Consider the following 21557-nt stretch of genomic DNA (forward strand, 5'->3'; position numbering starts at 1 on the left):
TAAGAAAACTCAGTGAAGTACCAAGAGAACACAGAGAAACAATTCAAGGAAGTTTTTTTTTAATTGGTATGTGAAATTCAACAAAGAGATATATGTATTTTAAAATGTCAGGACTTTGAAGCCTAGTTTGGAATCAGTTCGATACCATTTGTTCTTTTCTTGTATGACAGGCTAGAACAAAGAAAAGAAAGCATTTCAGAACCTGACAAGTCTTTTGAGTTAATCTAGTCAGATAAAAGAAAGGAAGAAAAGAAAGGAAGAGAAGGGATGGAATGGGATTTTTAAAAACTGACAAAACATATTAGCTGTGATAACATTGACTGAATCTTCCCATTATTGTAAGTTCAGAACATCGAGAAAACAGGAATGTTAAATTCACATGAAATAATGGCTAAAGGTTTTAGAAGATTTAAGAGATATGCTTCTCAAAGGACAAATCTAAGTAGATTTAACCCCAAACAGACCATCATTGTCATATGTCATGCTCATTGACATATGTCATGCTCAAAATTATGTGAAATAATTACAAAATTGTGAAATCCCTGTGTCAAGACATACACAAGAAAACTCCCATTAGATTTCCAGCATAATTCTCAATAAAAATCTCCCAGACCGGCATCAAATGCATGAAATCCTGCCAACTGTGACGACTGAACTCAGCAGAACCATCCTTCAGAACTGAAGTCAAAGTAAAGACTTTTTCAAACAAACATAAACTGAGGGAATTCATCACCACCAGATCAGTTCTACAAGCAATACTTTTCAGTTTTGTCCTAGGGATCGAAGATAATAATTACCATCACGAAGGCACATGCTGTAACATGTGCAGAATTGTCATAAAGTACCCCATAAACATATTCAAATATTGCTGCTATAGAAAATCAAATCAATATCCATCTCCCCAAACACAGAGGCCATGGAAAAATGTTGTCACAATTTAATTATTTTTCCTTGTTTTCCTATTTACATATAAGATAGACACAAAGTGAAACATAGTGAATATTCCTTTTGTGATTTTTTTAAAAAAGTATACACTTTTAGAATTTCAAAGAAAGAAACCATGAGAAAATCAGTCAGGTGGCTAGCATGTATACAAAGTTACAGGGTTTGCTTTGTTTTACATGTTGGTGTTCAGAACATCACCATATTCTCTGGTTACAGAAAGATTCTAAAGGAAACTTTCATCAGATATCTTTATTTAGCACTGTATTTCCTGTGGAGGCATCTAAAGTATGCTTACAAATTCAATGGGGAGTGTATATATGTATGTATGCATGTATGTATGTACGCATGCATGTCTGTATATATTTATTGCAATGGGGAAATTTGATGGACAAAAATAGTTACAAGTGTTAACGGCAACAAAGGCTTCTGTCTCCAGAGTTAGACTGGAAACTGTTCTTTAAGCATCTGATGGATGACTTCATCACACCGGAAAGAGGTCTCTGTGAGAAGACTGCCAGCTTACCTTTCTGTTAAGAGATATTACCTTTGGGATGCATCTGTGAGGAGAGAAAAGTTGTTTCAATGATTGGTGCCTCTACCATACACATCTCTACCTAAACCCAAAGATGCTTCCTGGTTTCTTCCTATCCCAAACAAGAAGCCAGTGTGGCAGCTCAGCTAGACATCATAATCATCGAATAGATTTTACTACATGCTCTTTTGTTAAAAGCCAAATCTGTTAAATATCTTCAAGTAGTTGCCATAAACCTGGCTATTGGGTTATCCTAATTTTATGTTAAAGACTTGGGCTTGCTAATGAATGTTAGTGTACGAGATGTACCTACAAAGTTGTGTTATATTTTAGCAGTAGTTACATATACAGTGCTGCATTGTAACAGTAGATGAATCTCAGAGGGAGTGAAAGAAAAAGCATCAACAAATAAGGTCTTAAAACTTTCATGGTGTAACTTAATACATGGTATTTTATTAGTAACAAATGGTCTGGAAGTGAAGTTCTTTTACAGTAGAGATACTTATATAATATTCTTGTAACATGCAAGAGGTTCTATTAGGGTTCACCAGTGGAGAAATGCTATCTATTCTAAGCTTTGTGCCTATAAGGTTGCACATAACAAGCAATGGTTTGACACTTTCTGTGGTCAGGAACAGTTGGATACAGCAGGTCTGAAACAGGGAAAACTGGGAGCATGAGAACTTGCTCAGGTTCCATCCTTCTTATTGTTTGATGAGTTTCCAACTCAGGAGGTGGTTAGTTTCTCATTTTCAACCATTGCACACTGCTCTGTTGTCTAGCTATTCCACAAACATGGGTTGGACTAGTGTCAGCATTTGAACATATTAGCTCACTCATCTCCTTGAGAGTTAGTATAGTAGCTCATCCAAATTTTAAACTTCTCTCTAAAATTGTGCCTCTCATGAGATGTTCTTCCCATGAAAGTTAAAGGATGGGGACTCCAAGTCACAATATATTTACTGGACTGCAGAATAATCCTGCGTGCAAACCTTGTAGGGTTTTTGTCAGTTTGCAATGATAATATAAAAATGCCTAAGCATAGGGAAAAAGAAAGGGGGTTTTCTTGTCTATCTCTACTGGTGAAGTTAAGCAGTAGCTTTGTTTCAGGGAGCCTTCTCTCAGGGGATTTTATCTCTGATATGCAAGTCTATATCACTAGAATGTTTCTAATGGAGCTTTTTCTGTATCACACCATGTAGAAGAGGTCAATAAGCACCTAACAGTAACATGTACCATCACAATAATACCTTCAAAGCTAATAAACCTAGATGTAAATTTAGCTGTTAAGTAGATATGTTAACTTAAAGAGAATATATCCTTGAAGAAGACTTAACATATGCCAGGAGATAGTGGCTTTACAGTATTCTCTTTTACAGTAGTAAATGTCCATTGAAGGTACTGCATTTTAGGGATTGTTGAGGCATCAAAGTAAAAGAACTGACAATTGTGATAAAACAGAAATTTTAAATATATCAATGAGCAATATACTGTAGATGCTGTATCTGAAAATGTATCACTAAGAACTTCGTGTAAATACACATAAATCAAGGAAGCCACAGAGAGAGCCTGAAGAATCAGAATTCTGATGAGAAAGGAAAGAAGAAAGTAACTCAAGGAGAGCCTTGCACTCCCTATGAGGGAGTCTTGAATCCCTAAACAGGACAAAGTCAAAGAGTTAAGAAGAAACCACAAAGTGGACAGGAAGCTTAGCTGGTGTTGTGACATCCTCAGGATCCTACACGCAGAAGCTGAGAGAAGGAAGGAGCATGAGGGAACCTGTCATTATATTACTTTCTAATGGAGGACATCTGTCAAAATGTGTGTGCATTTGTCCAGGAGATCAAAATACAGCATTAAACATGGCAGCTAATGATCTCAACAGCTCCACAGTGTCTGACTATTACATAAGGAGAAGGAAAAGAAAAGGCATGGTAGATTAACTGACCTCATGGTAGATGACAGAAAGGTTAGCCTCTGAAAATGTGGATAATGAGAATTATATGAATCCTAAAAATTGAGTGCATCCCGGGTCTAAATAAGTTGGTGGCAACCACTGGCACATCCCTGTAAAGAGATTTCCTGTTCCAGGAAGATGTACATCAGAGTATCAACCATGTAGTAAGTTTTCATGAGCAATATTCATTTGGACAACTTATTAGTCATTTGTGAGATATGGTGAAGAAACAGAAAAAAGATACTACAAACAGAGCCAAAGTTGAGTTGGAGAGAGAGTTATCTCCTTTGGTTCAAAATGATGGAGAGTGGAAGGTTTACAACATGTTAAAAAGACAGAGAGCTTGTAAATACTAGTCAGATGAAAGTGGTAGAGTTGAAAAATAAACAATGATATAAATTAAGAAAATAGTATATATTTAACTTCAGGTTATATGATGGAGGATTGATGAGTATAAGAAGTTCTTAACAAAAATAAAGTGAAATATAAAAGAAAATAGTCTCCGATACACATAAGACCATTCAGGATATATTAAACATGAGACAAAGACAAATTCAAATTAGGATAACACAGGATATGGAAAAGTTACATTTTATAAAATAATAGGTGATAATTTTTATGACTGATAAAAGCCATCAAACAACACAATGAAAAATATTGCAAACATCAAAGAACATTGAAACAGATGCTGAATGCAAGAAAACTTATGAACTTTAAGCATGTGTATTGGCTTAGGTTTTGTTTTTTCTGATATCTGAAAACAGATGACAGAAACAGTCTTCAAAGCAAAAACAGCTCATTAAAAGAATGGGAGATTGATGACAATACACTGGCAGTTTCAATACACACAAATAAAATGTATGCAAATGTGAATAATTTAATTCAGCAAAAACATCCTCCAAAATTAAAATTAAAAGGACATTACTTTTCTATAAAAACATTGATGTGGTCACGAAAACAAAATGTGGATATTCCACAGTAAATCAACAGACAACATGGAGAGAAACTCAACACAATTCCTCTAAAATCAGGAACAATACAAGGCTGTCCACTCCATATCTCTTCAATATTGTACTTGAAGTTCTAGCCAGAGAAATATGATAACAAAAGACGATCATGGGGATACAAATTGGAAAGGAAGAGGTCAAACCTTCAATATTTGCAGATTATATGATAGTTTACATAAGTGACATGAAAACCTCTAACAGGGAATGCTTATAGATGACAAACACCTTCAGCAAAGTGGCAGGATACAAGATCAAATCAAGAAAATCAGTAGCCCTACTATATACAGATGATAAATGGGATGAGAAAGAAATCAGAGAAACTTCACGCTTTACAATAGCCACAAACAGCATTAAATATCTTGCGGTAGCTGACATAACAAGTGAAAGACCTATATAGCAAGAACTTTGAGTCTTTAAAGAAATAAATTAAAGAAGATACCAGAAAATGGAAAGATCTCCCATGCTCTTGGATAGGTAGGATCAACACAGTAAAATGGCAATCTTGCCAATAGCAATCTACGTATTCAATGCAATCCCCATCAAAATACCAGCACAATTCTTCACAGACCTTGAAAGAACAATAATCCACTTTATATGCAAAACAATAGACCAAGGATATCCAAAACAACTATGTATAACAAAGGAACTTCTGGCAGCATCACCATCCCTGAACTCAAGCTGTATGATAGAGCTCTAGTCCTGAAAACAGCTTGGTATTGGCACAAAAATAGACAGGTAGACCAATGGAATTGAATTGAATACCCTGACATTAACCCACACATCACAAACACTTGATTTTTGACAAAAAAGGTAAAATTATACAATGGAAAAAAGAAAGCATCTTCAAAAATTGGTGCTGGTATAACTGGATGCTGGCATGTTAAAGACTGAAGATAGATCCATGTCTATCATCAAGCACAAAATTTAAGTCCAAATGGGTCAAAGGCTTCACCATAAATCCAGTTACAGTGAATCTCTTAGAAGAGAAAGTGGCAGGTACTCTTGAACAAACTGGTTCAGGAGACCACGTCCTGAACATGACACTATTAGCACAGACATTGAGATCCACAATTAATAAATGGGACCTTCTGAAACTGGGAAGCTTCTGTAAGGCAAAGGACACAGTCAACAAGACAAAAAAAATCAGCCCACAGAATGGGAAAAGATATTCACTAATCCCACATCTGACAGAGGGTTGATCTCCAAAATTTACAAAGAACTCAAGAAGCAAGTTTCCAAAACACCAAAGGATCCAATGAAAAAGTGGGTACTGACCTAAATAGAGAATTCTCAATAGAGGAGTCTGTAATGGGTGATAGACACTCTAGAATGTACTCAAAATCCCTAGCCATCAGGGAAATGCAAATCAAAACAACTCTGAAATATACCATCTTACTCTTGCCAGAATGACTAAAATCAAAAATATGAAGGACAGTTTAAGCTGGAGAGGATGTGGAGAAAGGGGAGTACTCCTCCACTGCTGATGGGAGGAGTGCCAGCTAGTACAGCCACTCTGGAGATCAGGGTGGAGATTCCTCAGGAAAATGGGAATAAACCTACCCCAAGACCCAGCAATTTCACTCTTAGGCATATACCCAAAAGCTGCACACTCATACTACAAGGATATCAGCTTCACTATATTCATAGCAGCTTTATTTGTAATAGCCAAAATCTGGAAGCAACCTAGATGCCCCTCAACTGAAGAGTGGATAGAGAAAATGTGGTACATTTACACAATGGAGTACTACTCAGCAGAAAAAAACAATGGAACTTTGAAATTTGCAGGCAGATGAATGGCACTAGAAGAAACCATCTTGAGTGAGGTAACCCAGTCACAAAAAGAGAAACATGGTATGTACCCACTCATATATGGATTTTAGACATGGAGCAGGGGATTGTCAGCCTACAATCTCACTGCCAGAGAGTCTGGGAAACAGTGAGGACCCTAAGAAAGATGTGCATGGTACCACAGAGAAGATGGAATGAGGCAAGATCTCCTGAGCATATTGGGAGCATGGGGGGGGGAGTGGAGAGGGAGCTGGGAATAAGAGAGGGGGAGAAGAGGAGGGGAGAGGAGGATATGGGAGAGGAGGAAGGTTGAGTAGGGGAAAGAAAAGAGGAGAGCAGGATGAGAGATACCATAATAGAGGGAGCCATTATAGGTTTGAGGAAAGATCTGTCACTATGAGATTCCCAGAGATCTACAAGGATGACACCAACTGACAATCTATACAATAGATGCCCTTCCCCAATAATGAGATTGAGGATTACCTAATATGCCATCCTAGAACCTTCATCTAGTGGCTGATGAAAGCTTAGGCAGACATCCACAGCTAAACACTGAACTGAGCCACCTGGAAACCAGTTGCAGAGAGGGAGGACTGATGAGCAAAGGGGTCAAGACTGATCTGGTGAACCCACAGAAACAGCTTAGCTGAGTAAGGGTGAGCTCATGGAGCCTAGACTGATAGCTGAGAGGCCAGTATGGGACTTATCCAGACCCCCTGAATTTGGGTGTCAGTGAGGATGCCTTGGCAATCTACTGGGTCTTGGGTAGTAGATCAGTATTTAACCCTGACATCTAAATGGACTTTAGGAGCCCATTCCACATGGAGGGATGCTCTTGAGAGATACATGGGGGAGGGCCTAGGCCCTGCCCTGGATGATAGGACATACTTTGGAGACCACCCATGGAGGGTTTCACCCTCCCTGAAAGTAGAGTGGAGATTGGATTGGGAGCTGGGGAGGTTGGTGGGGGGCAGGGGAGAAGGAAAAGAAGAGGGAGCTGGGATTGACCTGTGAAGCAAGTTTGTTTCCCATTCAAATGAACAAGAAAAAAAATTGATGCAAAATCTACTAAATATAACATTGCATATATACATATATGTAAACATATTTATCTTATTTTCTTTTTCTTTATTAGTGCATTGAACAATATAATATGTTTCTCTGTAATGTTTCATGTACACACATCATGTACTTGTTACCTTTTCTTCTCCCTTCTCTATTCCCACCGATTCTCTTTCTCTTCCCAAATGATTATACTTTTAATTTTGTGCCACTTATTAACCTGAATTCCATGAAGTACAGACAACACACGATTATTTTTACTTCTGTGTCTGAATTATTTCACTTAAAACACTTATCTCCAGTTCTAACCATGTTTCTGAATAATTACTCCATTTTCTTCTTCTTTGTGGCAGAATAAAAGCATACTGACTATGTGTGCACACTGAAAAAATGTGGATATTGCAATCCAGATCCTCTCCAACCAATATAATTATAATTTTGGTTTCAGGGACTTTTATACTGTATAATTACTGCATAAAAATTAAAGACATGAAAATGGGATATTATATTTAAGTGAAAAGGTCTGAAATATTATTCCAGCACATAATATAATATACTCCTCAGATATCCCTAACCTTCTTAAATATAAATATCAGAATTATTTATATTCAATGTCAGTTATAATAATAAAGAATTTTATCTGTTCCTCTAACAGTCTGTGATATATCAGGTTTTTTAGGTTTTATTACTCTCATAAATAGCTGTTGTGTGTTTAGAATCTAATTTCTAGTCTAGTAATTAATGTGATCATGGTCAACTCCTGAAGTATAACACCTTGTATAAGTATAGACACTGAAATGAGAAATAATCTTTAGTACAGCAGCATCCAACTGCTTAAATATAGTCCTCCCTTACAATAAAAAATAATCAATGATTAAAGCACTATCATAGTCATTATGATGCAATCAGTGGTTAGTTTACAGGTACTATCAGTTAATGTTTTATATGAGAGTAACTATAGTTTATCTAGGTACAATTTGTCCAGAAAGCACTCAAGCTGCCATATCATATAATCTCACTATATCTGACTAAACACAATATTGATTTATTATACTTTATTATGATGCAATATATTTCTTTGTAATAGAAAAATATGTTAACTAAGAATCTGTAACTTAATCACATTAAAGTAACTCCCTGTCTTGGCATCAAAAACAAAAAGAAAAGCAGACTATAAAGAACAGATTAGAAGTCAAATATAGGAGCATTAAGATAATCTTCCCCATGATCTCTTAATTATTCCTTGGTGACATAAACCTATCTTACTACCATGGGCAAAGAGAAGGATCTGACAATGATATAATGAATGCCACAGTAGAAATGGGGTTGCACACATGCATCTCTATGACTCTGTGGGTCCATCATACTCACCAGTTACGATACTGCTCTCTATCTCTTTGATGTTTTTGTCCAGCTTTTTGTTCTGTACGATAGCCAATTTCTCTCTTAGAAGATGAACATGGGAGGGTGACATTGTATGTTCTCTTCAGAACAGTATGTCTTAAGAATGGACTGAGCTGAGGGGGGAAAAGAAACTTATGTTAATTACATCATCCATATAGCTTGAAGGATCAGTTTATATAAATGAACAGTGAACTCATTAATACAAGCTGACTCACTGATATCACTCATTCATACCCTACATATTTGGATTAATATCTATCAGTGTTCTTTAGCATGTAAGAAGGCTATTATAATAGTCATGACCTTAACCAAATTGTACTTAATATTCTTGAAAAAAATGATAGGTATTTGAGAGAAACCAAACTCTTTGGTGAAATCTACAACTCTCTAATAATGAAATACATATTTTATGTGCATTATGACCTGTAACTTTTATTTTTTAAAATATTTTGTTTCCAGTAGAAGCAGATACTAATTTACTAATTTTTCACACATGTTTTATTCCAACATATGTCCTTCTGACAAATATGTGGTGTATATATTTATAAATATCATCTTTCCAAGATTATTTCATTAATGTGAACATGAGGTAGCAAGATACAACCTTGTCTAGGCAACATACCAATGAAAATATTTTGAAGCAACTTTACAAGTGATTCAACCTAAAATTAAGGCAATGTGCATCCACCCACTGTTTTCTAAGTGTCTTTTTGGAGACATTTGCAAAATTAGGATGATGAAATTGTGAGTCTGCTTTAGTACCATGAGTATGACTGAAGTCATCCATGTGAGCAGATCAAGCCTAACACAGTGCTAACACAGCCCTTGCAATACCTCCATCTTAGGTACTTTGCCTTCCCAGTAGAAACACACAGTAGGACTGATGGAGGAGTTGGGAATCGAGGGTAATAGTTTCAGCAAACGAGGTGAGAATTCTAGGGCTTATATAGCTTTCCACTGGGGTCTGAATGTGATAAGACAACAGTTAAAGACTTTAAATCAACTTAAAATAGGAGGATAAGTAGAAATGAGACTTACAGAAGGTTGTCCGCCAGTTCTAAACTTCAATTTCCTCATGTTTCAAATGGAGTCTGAGCTGTTCTACCTTATATTACCTTGGAAAATTAACTCACTTAAGGAATATGAAATAGTCCTGATCAATTCTCTCCTGCCATCCGTGTGTCTTCAAGATGACTACCCTAACTTGTAGGTCACTATCCTACCATTCTCTATTGACTCTGGGACCTCACTCCAGTGCGGTGGTTACCATCTTCCTAATGCTGCAACCCTCTGACATACCCATTCATGCTGTGGTTATTCCCAACAATAAATTTATTTTTGTTGCTACTCATAACTGTAATTTTGCTACTATTGTGTTAATACCTGTGTTTTCCAATGACCTGAGGCAACCCCTGTGAAAGGGTCCTTAGACCCCCTTAAAAGGCTTGTGACACACAGGTTGAGAACTGTACCTCTAGAAATTGGTTTTCCCTTCTGCTGGTTTATCTGAAAGAAAACATGTGGTGTCTTTGAGCCACTTGTTCCCTTGTCTGGTTCTCCTCCTGCCAACCTTACACACAGGAAAGGCAGAATTAGGGCAAATTGTTTTCCAATTCTGAAAAACCAGAATATGTCACAGAATTGACAAACTTGTGTGTGTGTGTATGTGTGTGTGTGTGTGTGTGTGTGTGTGTGTGTGTGTGTTTAAAATTGGGGGCCTCAGTGTACGGAAAAGGGAGCTAATTCAAACCATGTATTGCCTATTCCTTATCCAACTTCCAAGCAAAAAAACACTTGCTTCAGAATGTTGAGGGTCTGTGATTATTCGGAAATGATGAAGTGAGGAGTACCATTAGGATGTAATAAAAATGTAGGGAGGCCCTAAGTTTCCATGCTGCGAGGTACTCAGCACAATCATAAAAGGAGGTTTCTAACAGGCTCATCATGAAGCTGAGACACTAGCACAGCTGAATTTGGGAGCAAGAATGTAGAAACTGAGTGGATGTGCAGGAGCTTAATCTACATCAGAAACAAGACATGAGCAATTTACAAAGGTCACTGTGGTATAGGCTTTTTCTATGCCTTTCCCTAGAGGCTCCTCATGCAAAACACTTTTGATATGGAAGGGCTGCTTTACAAAAACTTTATGGCACCATACATAACAGAAAAACTAAGCTTAGCTTTATGTTATCTAAAACAGAGTGACCCATTTGGAAAACACAGTGCTGAATTAAATAAAATGTGTACTTAAAGTATCAGCATTTAGCATCATATGACAAAGTTATGATTCAAGTAACAAAAAAATACCAGTGCTGGAATGAACTCTTTTGTATTTCTACAAAGTAAATGATGACATATCATCTAGATATTATGTATCTATGAAAATTAAGGCATCTAAATGTTTAAAAAGTATAATCATAGAATCAATAGATAAAGATACTAATTACAAGAGTCAGTTAATAATAAGCCTGAGCTAATAGGATAAACAGCTTGTAATTAGCATTAAGCCTCTGAGTTATTATTGAGAAGTGGCTGCAGGAACCAAGCAGGAGAGAAACAGGTCCAGTGGGGAAGATGGGACAGAGGAAAGACTTCCTGCTACAGCTTACACTACCTAGGATTTTATTTTAGAAAGTCATCTTGTATTGATGTGTCTCTTTTCTTGCTCTCCTCTATTCCTCTCCCCACTCAATCCTCCTGATCCCTCATGTTCTCTTTCCCCCTCTTCTTCTCCCCTCCTCTTTCTCCTACCTCCCTCCCCCTCCTCCCACACTCCCCATTTGTTCATGGGCTCTTGTCCCTTTCTGTTTCACTGAAGGACCATGTATGACTCTCTTATGGTCCTCCTTGTTTCCTATTTCTTTGGAGGTGTGGAGAGTAGGTTGGTAATCCTTTTCACTATATGTAAAATCCATATACGAGTGAGTGCATACCATGTTTGTGTTTCTGTGGCTGAGTTACCTCACCTAGAATGGTTTCTTCTAGTTCCATCCATTTGCCTGCAAATTTTCCACTTAGTAGTACTACACTGTGTAAATATACCACATTTTCTGTATCCATTCTTTGGTTGAGGGTCATCTAAGTTATTTCCAGGTTCTGGCTATTACAAACAATGCTGCTGTGAACACAGTTGAATAGATGTCCTTGTTGTATGAATGTGCATCCTTTGGGGGGCCACTATAGGTTTAAAGATAAATCTGGCACTAGCGAATAATACAAAGATCCAAAAAGATGACCCTAACTAGAACCCTAAGCAATAGTGAAGAGGCCAACTTAAATGCCCATCACCTATAATGAGAATGAGGACTACCTTAAATACCATCTTAGAGCCTTAGTCCAGTAGCTGATGGAAGCAGAAGCAGAGATCCACAGCCAAGCACTGAGCCAAACTCCTGGAATCCAGTTTCAGAGAGAGGGGAGAGACCAACAAAGGGGTCAAGACCACTCTGGGAAAACCCACAGAAACACCTGGCCCAAGCAAGTGGGAACTCATGGACCCTAGTCTGACGGATGGGGAACCAATATAGGACCAAACCAGGCCCCCTGAACATGGGTGCCAGTTAGGAGCACTGGGTAGTTTATGGGGCCTCTGGCAGTGGAATCAGGATATATCCCTAGTGCAAGAACGAACTTTTGGGAGACCCTTTCCCATGAAGGGATACTCTCTTTGCCTAGATACATATGAGAGGGCCTAGGCCCTGCCCCAAATGACTTGAGATATTTTAATGACCACTCACAGAAGGCCTTCCCCTCCCTGGGGAGCAGATGGAGGATGGAATGTGGGGGTTGTTGGGGAATATGGGAGAATGTGAGGGAGAGGGAACTGGAATTGATATGCAAAATAAGATTGTTTCTAATTTAAATTGTATGTATGTATGCATGAATGAATGTATGTATGTATGTATGTATGTATGTATATAAAGAAGGCATCCTGATTGTAAAAATGGGTAACAGATTTATCACATTGTATCAAACAAGAAAGTGAATATTATTTCAAAAGTATAAGCAGCACTTTGCACAATGGTTTTTGTGTGTGTGTGTTCTTGAATTCATTTTATAATTTTTCTTTCTTTCCTAGATTTTTAAAATTTATTTTATTTATTTATTTATTTTTATTTTTATTTTAAATAGCTTGTTTTACATGTCAATCCCAGTTTCCACTCCCTCCCCTCCTCCTGCACTCCCCCCCACCAGTCCCCCCATCCTCCCACCCTATTACCAATTCCTTCTGCATAGGGGATATCTAGAGTCTACCATTTCACTCAGGGTAGGGTCCAGGCACTTCGCTAAGAGTCCAGGCAGAGAGAGCAACCCTCTTTGTGTTATGGACACACGATGTCTGTTAGTATTCGAGGGATAAACACTGATCCACTGCTCAGGACCCCATAGGTAGCCCAGGCCTCCTCATTGACTCTCACATTCAGGGGGTCTGGATCGGTCCCATGCTGGCCTCCCAGCTGTGGGTCTGGGGTCCAAGAGCTCTCCCCTGTTCAGATCAGCTGTCTCTGCTGGTTGTGCCAGCCTATTCTTTGCCAATTTGCTCTTCGCTCCTCTCTCTCTGTCACTGGGTTCCTTAGGTTCTGTTCAGTATTTAACTGTGGGTGTTTGCCTGTGCTTCCATCAGTCACTGGATGAAGGCTCCAGGATGCTTATAGACATCAAGTTCACTATCAGGAATGGGCATTCGAGGTGGTCTCTACACTATTGCAATTTAAATTAGAAACAATCTTACTTTACATATCAATCCCAGCTCCCTCTCCCTCCCATGCTCCTTTGCTCCCACCAACCCCCCCCATCCCATCCCCTTTCAGCTCCCTCTGTACCTGCCAGAATGGCTGAAATCAAAAGCACAATGGTTTTTATATTTGCTAAAACAAGGGAATAAATGGTTGTCATAATTATTTTACTAAATTAGAGTGGAAAATTTCCAACATGCTAGTATTTAACATCAAAGGATATGTATGCACTAGAGTAATTGAAGGCTCACTAAAAAGCTGAAGTAACAGAACACTGATGGACAGCAGCAGGTTTATGGAATACACCCCCAATTCAACAGCCAGCTAGCCTTTGATAAGGAATAAAGCATTACAGTGGAGGAGCAAAGACAGCCTTTAGAGTTACAGGAAGCCAAGGGAGCGGGGGGGGGATTAGTGATTCAACTTTGAGGACTATGTAGTGGTGATCAAAGAGACAGTCTTTTAAGAATGAAATACTAAGTGAGAAAACTGAAGTGATTGGATGGCCCCACCTAATCCTAAATTCTAAGCCATTGAGAAACACTAAAGTCACAACTCCGTTCTTCCTATCTGATGTGCATGTAGGAGAAACAGAAAGCCCGGCATCCTTACTTGAGACTGGGAATCAGTCACTCTGTTTTCCCATCATTCTATGCTTAAGAGTGCTGAACATGGGATAGGCCCTTTGTGTATCTAAGCTCCCTGAAAGCATGTGCAGACTGTGACTTTTAGAATGCAAAAGTCTCTGAAAGTGCATCCCTGTAGCAAAGAGTAGCCTAATGTGCACCTTGGAGTTTTACATTCTGTCTCTTATGGCTTGCAAAGATGATTTAAAGTTGATGCAAACTAAGAACAACTTATACATGTTATTCATTTAAATGATGATGAATGTGCTTGCATCGTGAGTTACAGCTGAGAGAAAAAACAATGCACTTTTTAAATCTGTGTTTCGGTCTCAAATGTCTAATGAAATAAATTAGAATATGCTCTAATTTTCCATTGTTATAGCTTTCAGTAAACTTATAAATAATATGGTATATATTCACTATGTACTGTCAAATATTTTGCTTAAATCATTTTAGTCATGAGGGGTTATTAGTACATATGTGTTCAAATGATTGCTAGTTTTAAATTTATATTTTTTTCTCCAGAATATTGAATGCTTTTCCAAATCACAGTAAAAAATACATTTTAAGAAGTGGCAACACTTTTCCTTGTCAGAAAAGAAAATGAGAAGGTAAGGAGCTGTTATCTTTTGTTGTATATACATGTTAGAAGATAAAATATTGAAACTATTAAAAAATAGCTTCAAAATAAGTCACTGCCCAGAAAGACTTACAAAGAAAATCTGTTCCAATGTAAAGGTGATTAAAGGAGTATAATGACTAATGTATGACTCTGGATGTAAAATATTAATCAAACAGAGAATTAGAATAAGATCTATATTATAGATAATAGAATAGTAACAATGAGAATCCCTGATTTTTATCACTGCTCTGTCATTTCCAAAGAGAATACCTTCCCAGAAATGGAATAAATTCTGATTTGGTAAAAGTGAAATATTATGACGTATTATAGATCCAATAATGTTATAAGAATATAGTATATAAAAATGCAGAGCTATGTGTGTGACAGAATAAAAGAGAGAAGGGAGGGAAGTTTAAAACATATTTCAATCAGAATATCAAACTTTGGATGTTTTTCAAAACAAATATAACTGTGTAGTCATTTTTTTACTTTTGTTTTATGTGTCAGGGTGCTTTTTATGAACATATGTATGTGTACAACAATGTTTCTGGTGCTCTCAGAGGCCAGAAGAGGATCCCCTTAGCCTGGAATTACAACCTGTTTGGGACCAAGAAATGGGTGCTGTGAATTGAACCTGGGTCCCACAGAAGAGCAACAGGTACTCTAAACCACTGAGCCAGCTCTTCAGCCTCCAAATATGCAATGCTACAGTCAAGTGTCTTCTCTAGGTTCCTGGCATTCAGATACTTTCCGGATTCTGTGGTTATGATTTGATTTCCTCTAGAAATGCAAGCTCTGGGCTAGAGCACTGGCTCAGTAGTTAAGGGCACTGGCTGTCGAGTATGTTTGCTTCTCTGGGCATACGTCAAGGAACAGTATCACTGGCTCGCGTGGTAGATTTACCTTCAGTTGTTTTTGTGGATTCTCCACACTGATTTTCAGAGTGGGGTGAACTACTCTGCATTCTCACTAACAATGAACAATGATCCTCTTTCTCCACATCCTTGCAAGGCTTTGTTGTCAGTTGTTCTGTTGATCTCAGACATTCTGACTGGAGTGTCATGAAATCTCAAGGTTGTTTTAATTTGTATTTCCTTAATTGCTAAGGGTAATGAACACTTTCTGAAGTATTTCTTAGCCATTTTTATTTCCTTGATTGAGAACTCTGTTTAGATCACTGGATTATATTTTGGTTGGATCATTTGTTCATTTGACTATGTTTTATGAATTCTTTGTGTATTCTGGATATTAATCTCCTGACAAATACATAGCTGACAAGATTCTTGCCCATTCAGTGGATTTCTCCATTCAAATGATTGTGGCTTTAGCTGTGCAGAATCACTTTTGTCTTATGAACTCCCAGCTGTCAAATGCTGGCCTTCATTCTATGGCAAATAGAGTCCTGTCCAGAATGCCCTTTCCTAAAACTATACCACATTGGGAACGGCCTCGGTTTTCTTCTAGCAGTTTTTGTGTTTCAGGCTTCAAATTGAAGACTTTGGTTTACTTGCATCTAAATTTTTTGCAGGATGATAGACAAAATTGTAATTCTATACTTATGCATGTGCACATACAGCTGTCCAGCACCATTTATTAAAGAGGCCATCTTTCAGTGTATGCTTTTTTATTTTGGCACTGTGTCAAATATCGGCATGGAAAAATGTCCCAAAAGTGGCAATAATTGGCAAACACAGTTAATAATAACCAACAGCTGTCTAATTAGACTTAAGGCCCACTAGACAATAGGGATATCATGCACAGTATGGAAAACATAATCAGATCCCCAGGGCTAATGAGGCAATGGACCTGAAAAAATAATCAACCACTACCACTTTGCTAAATCAGCATATGTCCTTAGTTTATGGATATAAATCTTTCTAAATCCTACCCTTATACCCACAGATAAGTGTAACTACCATCTGCCATCAAGAAGCCTCTCTTTACAGCAAGTGGAGACCATCACAGAAAGCCACAACTGGACACAATGAAGAGATCAACAGATGATGGAGAGCCAGTCTCAACTGAAACATTCTTATCACAGTCCCTGCATCTATGACTCAGGGAATGTTGCAGAAGAGGAAATAATTTGAGACCCAAATGCCAGCAAGTCTTCTGTAAACAGTAACTGGTAGAAATTGAGGCAAACACAAGATTGGGATAAAGGCAATGTTGATGGACATATTAGTAAGGAAGAGGAAAATGTTTGACTGGTTTCACCCTTAGACAAAGCATACAGGCAACTAGAGACTTCTGGGTGAAGGCAAATTAGTTTTGCCAGGGATGAGCCCCAGTATTGGTTGTCCAATGCAGAGTGGTTTGACCTGAGCAAACAAGAATGGACTCAGCAGGCTGTATTCACATGTTTGCGCATACATTCACAGATGCACATGCACATGTACAAAGAGAGGCTATCACCTTTTGAGGTGGGTGAGCATGGGAGATGGAAGGAAAGTACCTGGCAATGGACAGAGGGAGGAAAGGAATGGAGGAAGTTATGCAATTCTATTTCATTAAATATATATTTAAAAAAACTTTTTTGATGCTCAAAATTCTAAGACCTCATCCATGTTAGGCATGTATGTGTTCTAGCACTGAACTGCTTCCAGACTCAGCAATATATACTTTGATGTCAGACAGTTTCAAAAACTTTGAAACTTTTGTATTGAAAGTTTTCTTTATCTGTATCTCTGAACTATTTTATGGCCCTTCTAATCATTTACTCTAACTCTATCAATTCTACCTAACACTCTAACAGTACTGGCAGACTGTTCTCTATTTTTCCAGTCGGCATAGTTATATAACATTCTCCTTTCAGGTTTCCCTCTTTCGAATAACTAAAGGATACCATGAAACAACATGATAGCATCAGGAAACCAGAAACTGAATTGTCCTTTTCAGAGAATTCCCAGCAGTATTTACAGAGAGAACTTCATACTGTCTCCTGTTCTGTCATCCCTCACACACCAACCCATTGACCCCCCCCCCGGCTGCAGCTGGGCTTCTGCTTTCTATCTCTTCACATACAGAAAGGCTCCAATATTATCCCCATGCCTCACTTGGGACAGCCTCCCTCTGTTGTTTCTGCTTCTCATTTGCTTGCATCGCCTATTTAATTTCTTACCTAGTCCAGAAGCTGGTTTTGTCCATTTCTTCCTACAATACTGGAAATTATATCTGACACAAAAACATCTGAAGTTTTTGTTTGTTTGTTTTTTGGTTTAAATTTTGAGAGCATTAGGTAATTGTCAGTTTCTAGAGAATCCTCAGGTAAGACTATATTGTGTATAACTTTTCTATCATTTATGCTTCCCACTTTAGATATCTGTTACACAAATTTAATCATCACAAACTTCTCATATATTTACTTAAACCAATACTTATTTTAAAGTATAAAAAGGTAGGCAGACACAATATAATGATTTTCAGAAAAGCATTGCTGTAGAAGTAGAATTTGACTTGGATCAAGAATAAGAACACTGCATGTTCTCCAGAAAGCTCCTATGTCTCCACCCAAGCAAAGGCCCTTAGTCTACCCATCTTCACCTGATGGATTCATAGAGAGATCTTTGTATCTGGCTCCAGTCATTCAAATTAGGTTTAGGATATAGAGCCTGGTGCTTAAGTATGATGTTACCAATTCTTCCCTGCACTCATTTATAAACACACCTGTAGGAGGAAGTCTGTATGCCACCATTAACCATGTGACTTACTAGAGGCGCATACAGATGAGGTAATAAAAGGGCGGTTTACCACACCGCTAACCACACTCAGTTTAGGCATGACTAAAGACATATACGGCCGGACGTAAAGATGTATACGTACGTAGGCGGTAACTATGTCACTAGCCAGGCCCACTTTTGGGCATGGCTAGGGGGCGTTACGGGGGAAGGCATAAAAGACAGCACACAGGAAGTCTTGGTCTCTTTTCCCAGAGTTCGGCTTCCGGTTCGGCGGGGGGGGGGACTACTTGGCTCATCTGGGTTACTTGTTTGGTATCTTGTGAGTAATTTCTACAATAAATACTTAGTTTTACTTTCAGTAATTGTGTCGATTATCGTTACAGCGTCCTTGGAGCTACACACACCAAAATACTTTACATACTCTGGTTTTGATGATTAATTGTTCATCAATGTACCTGTCTGCTAATGAATACACATACACACTTCTGTTACATACCCAGAAGAGTAACTTCTGGGTCAAATATCTGCACATTTAGATTTACAGAATTGACCAAGGAGTTTCTGCAGCTTTATAGAAATTTCATGTTTCTGTGTTTCTTCCAATGACATGTCCCTTTTGTGTACATCTCTTTCTTGTATGTTAGCAATGTTAATGAAGTGGTATGACATTGCCATGAATGGAATGTCTGTGTTTCCTCAAAGTTCACATTCTAAAACTGTACTCTCCCACATGTTGATATGAAGTGGTTCAATAACAAAGTACTCGTTTCTAGAGGCAGCTCTCATGACAGTGATCAGTGCTCTTATACAACAGAGAGGCAGGTAGCTTAGCTTTCTGTTCTGTGAGGAGGCAAAACCTGGGGACTCATATGCAAACCTGAGAGAGCTCTTACCAAAACCCACCTACACTAAAGTCTGATCTCATAATTCCAGCTTTCAAAAATTGGGAAACAAATTTATGTTGTTTATAAGCCAATCACTCTATATTATTCTGTTACAGCATCCTGAATTATCATAAGGCATATATATACATACATACATATGTGTGAGTGTGTGTGTCCATCCGTATGTGTGTATAAAATGTACCTATGGTAGTTGGTGTTAACTGTCAACTTGACAGACTCTAGAATCACATAGGGTATAATAAGCCTTTGAGTATGCCTCTGGGAGTCATTGTGCTTACAGTAATTGAGTCATGTATACCAGCCTGATGTTTTTAGCATCCATTGCCTGGTTTGGATCCTGGATTGCATAAATGGAAAAAGGAAGTGAGCAGCAAGATGGATTCATCACTTTTTGCCTTAGTGCAGATGCAATGTGTTCAGCTGATTCAGGCTCAGGCTGCCTTGACCTCACCACCATGTTGGACTTGACAGTGAGGTACAATAAACCTTTTCCTCCTCAAATTGCTTTTGTCAGGGTATGTTATCATAGCAATAGACAAACTCCTACAGACATTCTTCTTTAAGTTTTTCTAGACGGTCTACTGAATTTACTTCTCATGCTTAGCTATACAACACATCTAGAGTGGCTCTTTCTGTCATGTAAGTCAGCTCTTCACTTTTCTCCATATGAAAGGCCAACTGATTAAGTGTTATTTCTTGATGAGACCAACTGCCCTGTAATAAATATTGTATTATCATAGAATATCTATGACAATATTTGTTAAATATACTCTTGCATTTGTTCACCCCATATCAGTTACAAAATTGTCTTATCCATAATGAATTAATAGAAATCTGGGTACTAGTTATAATCTTACACTAGTTGCACTTTTATACATGGCTTCTTTGGCTGAAGTGTTCTTACAGAAACAAACAAATTAGAAATCACCCTGTCAGTTTTTCACATATATAAGCTGGTGAAATTTACCAGAAACTACACTTATTAGCAAAGACAAGTTAAATTCATGTCCTTAATATATTAAAATCCAACCTATAAACATACACTTCCAGTTTCTTGCATTGGCCATAATTTTTGACATTGATTTTTATAATATTCAATTCAGCAGTTACATTTTTTAATTTTATGTCATTTCCAATTAATTGAAAGCTAAATTTTATTGATTTTTATTAAGTCACTGATTCATATAATTTATTTTAAATTATTGTGAATTTTTAATTCATGGTATCATCAGCAAGTGGCCACAATTTATTTTTCCCCATCTTTATACTTCTAATTGCAATTTCTATTTCTTTTGGGGGGGGGTGATTATCTCTATGTTTTCCTGGCTGTCATAGAACTGGCTCTACAGAGCAGGCTGACCTAGAACTCATATATCAGCCTGCCTCTGTCTCTTCCTTCCCAGTGCTGGGATTTAAAAGTGAGGGCCACCACTGCCTAGATCTATTTCTTTTTATGCCTATATTTCCAGGTTAAGTAGAAGTTGTAGCTAACATTCATTTCTAATGGTAAGCTTTTACATTTTAGGATGGTTATACTTTTTAATACACTTTATTAAACTGTGTCCGAGTCCTTCTATCTCAGTTTAAGAGGTTATGTGCTTTTTACAATAAGTTAATGAAATAGTCACCTTTCTATTGCTGTGGAATAGAAAATTCAAGAAGACCCACTTCAAAAGGGGAGATCTGAGTAGGACCCTCACAAAAGCTGATGGTACCTACTAGAAGGAAAGAGTCACTCTGCTATTCACTTAGTCTGCAGTCCCTAGCAATTACTCATTTTCAGTTGTTCAGAAATGCCATGGAAGCGTGTCTCTGAGCAGTTGTTTTAACCCAAGAACACATTGGCATTACTTTGCTCCAAAAACCTGCAAGATTGTTTCAACACTGCTGCCCAGGTGCCTTCTTAAGGAGAATTCCTTTTCTGTCCTTGTTCTCTTTCTCTGCAGCCTTGCCAGCCACTCCTTTTACCAGATTTGTGGATCAGTGATTTTGGTGGGTATGTAGTAGAATGTTAGTGTTGTTTTAATCTGCATTTTGTAACACATGTGAATCGTGTTTTTAAATGTTTATTGCTGGTCATTATGCTCAGTTCATGTCTCCATGAAATAATAGTAACAGGATACAAAAACTAAAATATGTTATTGCACGGATGCCCAGCAGAATAAAAAGCTACATTTCTGTTCTGTGCTTTGTTCTTACTCTTCAAAAACCACACACTAGCCTTCAGTTAGGAAATGTGCCACAATTGTGTCAGGCAACGTTCTTTCTCCTAGGGAGCAGTCCTTTATTGTGG

At 37.8% G+C, this 21557-nt stretch overlaps 1 protein-coding gene across 2 annotated transcripts in view; it reads right to left on the reverse strand.

Moving 5' to 3' along the window:
* Nucleotides 1–906: 906 nt before the first annotated feature.
* Stpg2 (sperm tail PG-rich repeat containing 2) overlaps nucleotides 907–21557 on the reverse strand; it is a 456622-nt gene continuing 435971 nt past the window's right edge. For both annotated transcript variants that reach the window (XM_040751713.1, XM_040751712.1), the window contains exons 13-14: nucleotides 8663–8808; nucleotides 907–1502 (exon numbers count right to left, since the gene is read on the reverse strand). In XM_040751713.1, the coding sequence (XP_040607647.1) occupies nucleotide 1502; nucleotides 8663–8808 (147 nt within the window). In that variant the 3' untranslated portion in view covers nucleotides 907–1501. The remainder of the gene's footprint in view (nucleotides 1503–8662; nucleotides 8809–21557) is intronic.

The sequence above is a fragment of the Mesocricetus auratus genome, unplaced genomic scaffold (assembly GCF_017639785.1).
Source record: "Mesocricetus auratus isolate SY011 unplaced genomic scaffold, BCM_Maur_2.0 Super-Scaffold_100009, whole genome shotgun sequence".
NCBI lineage: Eukaryota > Metazoa > Chordata > Mammalia > Rodentia > Cricetidae > Mesocricetus > Mesocricetus auratus.